The sequence below is a fragment of the Amblyomma mixtum genome, chromosome 3 (assembly GCF_055824585.1).
Source record: "Amblyomma mixtum isolate Tamu chromosome 3, ASM5582458v1, whole genome shotgun sequence".
In the NCBI taxonomy this organism is placed as follows: domain Eukaryota; kingdom Metazoa; phylum Arthropoda; class Arachnida; order Ixodida; family Ixodidae; genus Amblyomma; species Amblyomma mixtum.
Window position 1 is genome coordinate 22349577 of NC_143014.1, and position 8325 is coordinate 22357901.

Sequence of the window (8325 nt, forward strand, 5' to 3'; positions counted from 1 at the left end):
TGCAATTTTTTATTTTTATTGATAAGATGCAGTACATTAAAAAAAGAGAGTTACAGCATTGACTGATTGCAATGCTCTAACGCACTTTGTTTTATTACATGATGATGCCATAATATTCGTATGGGATAGTTTAAGTAGAAGACAGACTATACCCCAGTGACAGAGTTACCATCATCAACTTCATTGCAACATAAAATGTAGCTAGCGAAAATTTATATACATATCCAGTCAGCCCTAAAAGTAAAAACAAAGATCACATAAAGCATAAGTGCTGACAGTAACACTGGAACGAGAAGGCATTCACATAGTCACAAACACACTGCATAAGGCTTTGGGTAACTTTTCCATAATTCATAACTTTTCAGGGGTCCAAGATCTAAAGCATGGCTGTGGCAAGCACTGACAAATTTTTTCGCCAGTTCAGTCAAGTTAATATCGTCTATAATGTCTTGATGGACATGCGCCATCACCATACTACACAGGTGTTCCTCCTCCATCATACTCAGAAGCCACCTCATCAGCCTTCTCAGGGCACTGAAAGATCATTCTGCATCGCACAAGGGAATTGGCATCACCAGTATAATCCTAATGATGGCCTCCACCTCCTTCAAATACTGGCAGGTTGATTCGTGCGTGTTCTGGAGTATTTCGGCCACGTCCTCGACAGACTTTAGACCGGGGTATTCTTCATGTAGTAACTGCACCCAAGCCATTACTTGGCCAGCAGCAACTGTCCTACCCATACCCAATGGGGTATGGGTAGGACTACACCCAGATGTTCTACACCCAGATGTGCTACACCCAGATGTGCTACACCCAGATGTGCTACACCCAGATGTGGGTGTAGCCCAAAGTGCCAGTAAAGCCACCGCCATCAGCAGAAGCCTAGCTGACAGAGGGTGCGATACAGGCCAGCAAACAGGACAGTCAATGAGAGAAGGCTCCAAAGTGTCCTCATGTGAAAGGCCATTACCATCCAGCTACAAACCCTGCATAGTGCCTCATGCACACAGTTATTTGGTGTGCAGCATTGTTTAACGAAGCCGCTGCATGGTATTTGACTGCTGATCCGAAAGATACGGGTTCGATCCCAGCCGTGGCAGTCACATTTCGATGGAGGCGAAATGCTTGAGGCCCGTATACTGCGCAATGTCAGTGCACGTTAAAGAACCCCAGGTGGTCGAAATAATCCGGAGCCCTTCACTACAGCGTCCCTCATAGCCTGAGTCACTTTAGGACGTCTAAACACTGTTTGCGGACATCCCTTGTGTAACCCATGCGGATGTGGTCCTTCGGGTTGTGAATCCCTCCCTTTGCATCTGGGGAGGGTTTGGACTTTGTGAAACTGCCAGCCCTGCTTGAAGGGGAGCTCTCTCCTTATTTGAAACGATGTGATGCCATGTTTTTCACCACCACACGCAATCTACTCACCATGCAATTAAAGCTGTGTGCACCTCAAAGCAAGAACACCTGTTTATTGGCTGCTCCCCTGACCCACTAGCTGAATCAAACCCTAAGACCGCAACAATGCGCTCATAGTGCACTTAGACGCTAAGCATTCTAGTGCACTTAAGACTGGAACAGGCTGCACTTCAGCTAAGGCCACTATTTTTAGAAATTTCTCTCCTAAAGTGTTCCTTCACGAGGCACTTTTCTTCTTGTAACCCAGTTTTTTCGGTCGTGCCCAGCTTGAGTAAGCACTCATTGCTGGTATGAACCTACAGTTGCGCTTGTCGCTTCCTGGAACTTTTTTTACCGACATGCTACACAGAAGTTCATTTACTGCTTGTTTTTCTCCTTTTATCAAGAGCAAAGTTTTGTGATGAAAAGCAAACGGATCTACACGGACCCAACAGAATGAGCACTGGGCCTGGCCGGGCCAGTCATTAAAAAATGATAGCGGGCCGCAATTGGGTCCGGACGGAAGTGGCAGCGAGTAGGGCCGTGCCCAGTCTAGATGCTGGCCTGTGCAGACCTCTAGCTCTGAGTGTAAAGATATGTTTTGTAGCTTTCCTCAGATCTAAAGCCTGCGTTGTGCCAGTTAAACATTCCAGTTCAGCCGCTGTGATATTTCTACAGCGTTTTACCAGCATCAATTTCTCGCTCTACATTCACAGCCTCCATATTCCTTTATTTTTAGCTCATAGAAGGCTTGGGCCCGAAATGGTTGAAGGGACATTCACAATTTTTTAATCGGACTGGCAGTTTTAAGAAACTCAAAGTGGCAGTGGAGGACACTGCTGGATGTGTTTTACTCATCTTTTTTTTTAATAAAGATGGGCAGCTGAGATGAAGTAGTTTTACGCATGCTGCCAAGGCGAGAGTCACACCTGTCAGCGCCTGTCTCAATCACTGTTAAAAGGTTCACCAGGACCAAACAAGAGAAAGACCCCCAACAAAGCCTCGGGGGTTTCATGGTACCGACCCTCGAATGCGCAGGACTACCCTTTAACGTCTCTGTCTTAATCACAGATTGACTCAATGCCAGACAAGCAGCAGGCTGAAGTTAAATTAAATACAATCACACGTAGCCATGGCGTGTCCTTTGTTTCTTGGCAGACTGTAATCGTGACAGCACTGTTTTTCGAACACCTGCATCTGCTGAGCCATTCTGGGGAAGAAGAGGCTCGCGATTTCTCCATGTTGATTGTGCTACTCACATCATTAGATGCCGACTGAGTAGTCACAGGACGAATCTTGGGGGGACAGCTCGCATGCTGTGTTCCCCTTATGCAAAGGGGGCTCAGGAGCCCGCTGCCCCCTCCATGATTTATGCCACTGTTCTCTATTGATGCACGTCGCCATGCCGGTTATGTCACGGATAGCGCACCTGCAGGCATGTGACAGGTATGATCTGGGTGCTGCACTTCCGCCTGCTAGCGTCCATGTGCAGACCGGCTCCATCATACATGTGGGAGCGCAGGTACACGGCGCAGAGTTGGGGCTTCGGTTTTGCGCACACCGCAGCACCATCCCAGAGGAGGTACACTGAACCAAAACCACACGCAGCAAGAGTTCCAAAACTTCATTTGATCGAGAAGAATACTTTGAGATTTCGAATATCCACAGCGGTGGCCAAGTGGTTGAGCATCCACCTCGCATGAGGGAGGTGCAGGGTTCAATCCCCAGTGCCGCCGGGTACCCACCGGTGCTACAGTGGGTACCAGCTCTCTTCCGCTGGCCTGGTGCTCGGCTTATTCAGGGTGCAATGCTTGGGAAATGGGTCTTCGACCCCGCCTTGAGTACTTGAAAACACCCTGTGCCATGGTACTCTTTGGCCACAGGTGCCCTTGCACCATAAAAATCCATCATCATCATCACCAAATATCGAATACTGCTCGAATATTCGTGGATGCCTACAAAAAAGGTTAAAGTAAAACCTCGCTGATACGTTCCCGGTTCATAAGGCCAAAGTTGCAGGCATTAGAATGACCTATAGAGTTGTATTATTTCTCACTCAGTTAATACGCAGTGTAAAGGTTTGGGCAAGTTGGTGCAACATGTTCTGGGAGGAATGGTGCAGCAGGGAAGACGCAGATAAAAGAAAGAAAAACACACACGCATCTTTCCCTGCCATGCCAATCCTCCCAGAGTGGTTAATATGTTCTTGGATAACACAATTTCCCGGATACTAGGTTTAAAGCTTCCAAAAATTCTAGCCGTATATACGTGTAGCGACAAACCGCACATGTGCAAATATACAAGTGGACTGAATATATGGGCATGCAACATGAGCTGGAATGCAGCGGCAGCCACCCACCCCTGTGGCTTCTCTGCAGTGCTTTGGTGAATAGGGGACAAAGCACACAAAAAAAGTGGTAGGGTTTTAACACAGTTAAACCAAGTAAACGTGCGAAAGCATGTGTTCATTCTTCGCCTCTGCTTTCTGGCATCTGCATGTGCACGCAACCATGCTTCTCGCTCTTCATCCTCACATCCCCTCTCTACTCGGGGGCAGCTGGCGCAACGCTCTGGTCGAACTCACCTGCGCTACCTCCCACTGGCTGCAGCTTGCACGATGCCCCTCCGAACTAACCTGAACACGCCTGAGTTACTCCGAGGCTTCACACAAGATTCTTGGTTGGGTTTGACCCCGTTAAGTAGTGCCGTCGCACTAAAAAACAACTAGTGCGCTAATCTAGGAGGGGGCCATTCCTGCAGAGACACAGCATGAAGAGGAGAAATGCACCATCTTCTTCGCGGAGCCTAAGCACTTGGGAGGCAAAGCATTTCAGAACTACAATGACGCGCTTCCATACGAGAGGGCTGGGTCTGGGGAACAGAGCATGACAAGCAAGAATGCTGCGGCAGTTGGGTGCCGTGATGGCTTTCCTGCACTGCAAGGAGGCAGAGCACCCAAAAAATTTCAAACATTTTGGCTACTTTCACCATGGCCGTCGAAGGACCAAGTGTGTTGCAAAGCTCATTCCTCCTTAAGACAAAATGCGGATAGAATTCTGTGAGCCCTTGATAAGCAGCTGTTCAGACCTTGTGCCAAGAATGCTAATCAACATGTTTATGAAGTGAAATTATCAATGAATGCGAGTGTACCTCATTCAACAGTTTCATTTATAAAATTTAGGCAGTTTGTATTATATGTTTTCCCAGATTTAAAAAACTTGTCAACGAGGCTTTACTGCACTGCAAGCATATTTAAACTAGTGTTCCTCTGAACTTCATCAAGTGCATCAAGCTTGCACCATCAGTCTCGTTCCTTTGACACATTCATAAATGGCAACATCAGCAGCCCACTGTTCGGTTTGTTTGGCCACACTGATGCTGCAGTCGAATACAACTCAAGAAGGCAGCTGCAGATACCCCTGAAAGGAGGCCCTCCAGCCGACGGCGTCAGCCGACAGTCATGGCATCGCAGGCAATGCTGCAGAGGCTGCGGACCTAGCGCATCCGCAAAACCACATTACTCCACCACGTATCATTTGTTCTTCTCGAAGCCTCGGTGAATGCTTGGACGAAAACAAGGAGCAGTGTAAAATCAAGTGGTAGCACTGAAAATCACGGTCGAAGCTGTGTGGAGCTCAGTGTTCAGACCCTCTGGCTATAATTTTCATCGAGTGTGAACTAATTTTAGGCACGGTGGAGTAAGAGTATTTTGCCCTACCAGCCGCATGTCACACCGCCACATATCATTCTTACTTTTCAAAATCACGACGAGTCACAGGACAAAAATGCAGCAGGAGGTAAAACAAAGTGCAGGAGGTTGCCACACACGGTACTTCAGGTTTGCCGCAACAAAATGTTCAATGTTTCAATGTTCAATAAAGAAGCACTAAACCACCATTATCAGCTTTTTCCTCCCTCTGTTTGAGCCTGTGCCGTGCTTTTGGGTTTAGTCTGCCAGTCATAGCGTCATCAAGACAAAACACCACCAGAAGCCAGCTTGTCTCCACAAGACAAGAGGACATTCAAAAGTACACCATAAAAATTAAGATAAAAACAGACTCCACATGGTGTCATATGGCTGGCTAAGCATAAAGAACCCTGCTTTATTCAGCTGCAAAAATTAGTGGTTCTAACACTCGACTGCAAGGCGAACAAAGTGATGCTAGTTAACACTGAAGTATGAGCATAGCCTTACCTGAGAAGCTGGACTATACCTGCACAGCAAGCCACAAGTGCGAGGCCTGCTGCCAAGCAACCCATCACAATGGGAACAGTGTCCCTGCTGTCAAAGAGAGGTGTCCCGAATGCATTGGGTACTGTGAGAGAGACCACAATTGTCAGTGGTCAGTCCTAAGCACAAAGCTGGTAGCCATCAAAGTGCAGGGTCACAACAAAATGAATACAAATTAGAAACTATCAAAGAAGACACAATTATTCTACTTTAATGATCAGAGGCTCATTATTGTCACAAAAATGTGTACTAAAAAAGAATGGCAACATAAAGAGACTGCTTCACGCAAGGCTCTGCAGAGTGACAACAGCTGTGTACATTCCCATGAAACATTGCAAAAATTTTCCAGAAATTTTTTTCATCAGTTATGAGAAAGGAGAAATTATAAAAATTATACATGTGGTGTCTATGATATGTTATCAAAAGCAGAATGTTAGCTCTCACACAGGACCATCGAAAACATATATTGTGACCTGATGCTGACTTCACACATTACACTTTTTTCCTGCACCTAACTAGCCGACTGGTATGCAGATACACCTGTACAGTGCAAACCTAACCGAATGCAGATGCAAACTATCAAATAATTTATCGACAAAAAGTAAAGAAATAACTGTACACTAATTCACAAAGCATAAAACAGATGCATATCTGAAATTTAGAATCTATTTTATGGCATGCAGGGACTATCACAGGCCTCCAGTTAAGCATCATAGGAATGTGTAGCTCAAGGGAAGCGAGTCTGTGGGCATTTTAATGAGTTCCATAGTGAGTAAACAGTCTTGTGCCTAGCAATGAAATTTGTGTTTTCAATGGAAGTGACAGAAAGATGGACTCTCACCTTCAATGCATCGAGCCTGGTTGTTTAGGTTCTTCATGTTGAAGCCAAACTGACACTGACATATTCTGGGTGGCAACTGGGAACGGCCAAATTCACCACAGTAACTGTGTCGATCATAGGCTGTACACTGCTCCGTAGCTTCACACTCTTCTTTCAGTGCAACAGCTGCATACAAGCAAGTACCACATCACAGTTTGTTATGGAAATGCATGCTGCAGTGTGAATTAACATTTCAGCAAAAAACACTGATTCGAAGACCTTGTCACAATAAAAAAATTAATACCAATTTAAGAAATCAATTGCATAAAAAGCCATAATTAAAAAAAAAACATTTTAACAGTACCAGCTCAGGATTCCCTTGGGAATAGTGCCTTCCACAAGCAGCAGTCATTAAATGATAGTATCACCATACACAGTGATACAGATAAAGGCAAAAATATTAAATTCCTAAAAAGACCCACCCTTATGTCCTGGCTAAAGATAAAACACAATACATAATCTAAGGTATGTATGAGACCACAGATAGATTATAGTAACAATCCAACGTATACGAGACCACAGGCAGATTATATTAAAACAGGCCTCAACCATATTTTCTGCACGGTCAATCATTTTGCATCTCAGAAAAATTTATCTTTGCCTACTCGCAGGTTCACAAGCAGAACGATGATCGTCCATATCCATGCCAGCGAAGACACTCAACCCCCTAAAAAAAAAAAACAGTACCTTCACTGCAGCGATGTAGGCTGACAACCCAAAGTAATGCACCCTTGCAGGTGCAGTTGTGGTAGTCCGGATGACACCAGAACTCGGGGCCAAGCGAGCTGCACTGTTCAGACTTGCTACAAAGTTTACCATAATCTGAAAAACAGTTCCGCAAAATCAGATTCACTCGGGTTGCTATATCGCAGACACTGCTGAGAAATTGACCTTTCACTAAACAAACACTCCAGCGGGTGTCATAAGGTTGGTAAAGGTTAATCACCTGCAGTTGGTGCCGAGTCCGTGCGGTTTTGAACGCTGGACACAACGGGCGACCAAAAGACTAATACACTAGCCAAGAGGCGGTTTGTTACGCTTATCGCCATTAGTTACAAATAGTTAACGTATTCTAAGGAATATTTTTCTTATGATGGGCTACAAAGAAGCCAGATCGTATACATAACAAAGCCTGGCTTTACGTAGCCCCATTGCATCACAAGAGGTCAAGATGCAGGTGAGCGTACTGATCCGGCCCTGCTCTCCGACCGCTTCGTATTCTGTACGACGCCTTGCACCCATTGTGACCTTTTCCCTATACTGTCCCCACTAGGGAAGATAGGGAAGATGCCGCAAGGAGCGTGGGTTCTCTGCGGTGTACTAGAATATTATATAGTGGCGCGAGCGGGAGCTGTACCGGTTTTGGTAGAAAGAATTAAGCGGCGGCGCTGGAGGCGCTGTCGTCGCCCGCACTTGAAGCCAGGCTGGCTAGGCAGCCTGTCCTACGCTTCTTCCTACTTCTCGCCATGGAATGCCCCTTCTTTCACGTCTTTTCCTGCTTCTCTGTTTCTGATGTTTGCCAAGTGGCGTTAATACCATTGTTATGCACTAGGATATAGTGTACTAGAATATAACTAGGATGGACAAGTGGGTGTGCAAGAACAGGCCTAGAGCTCAGATTATCTCTTTTTAAAGGGACACTGAGGAGAAATTAAAGTTTGCTTGTATCGATAGAACACGAGCTCCAAAACACAAGAACACCATTCTTTCTGAAACAAATCTCTTGTAGGGTATAACAGAGCAAGAACCAAAATACAGCTATCCCCGCCACAGGCCAATCTCTAAAGTACAAGATAGTGGTGATTAAATAGGA

The 8325-nt window shown here is 45.7% G+C and overlaps 1 protein-coding gene across 8 annotated transcripts in view; it reads right to left on the reverse strand.

The window, feature by feature from the left end:
* The window catches only part of LOC149349418 (uncharacterized), a 44175-nt gene extending 36355 nt beyond the window's left edge, over positions 1–7820 (reverse strand). For all 8 annotated transcript variants that reach the window (XR_016290066.1, XR_016290069.1, XR_016290067.1 and 5 more), the window contains exons 1-4: positions 7459–7820; positions 7200–7334; positions 6474–6638; positions 5597–5717 (exon numbers count right to left, since the gene is read on the reverse strand). Coding sequence is in view for 1 of the 8 variants with exons in the window: in XM_089578347.1 (XP_089434473.1) it covers positions 5597–5717; positions 6474–6638; positions 7200–7334; positions 7459–7561 (524 nt within the window). In the remaining 7 variants the exon portion in view is untranslated. The remainder of the gene's footprint in view (positions 1–5596; positions 5718–6473; positions 6639–7199; positions 7335–7458) is intronic.
* Positions 7821–8325: the final 505 nt, after the last annotated feature.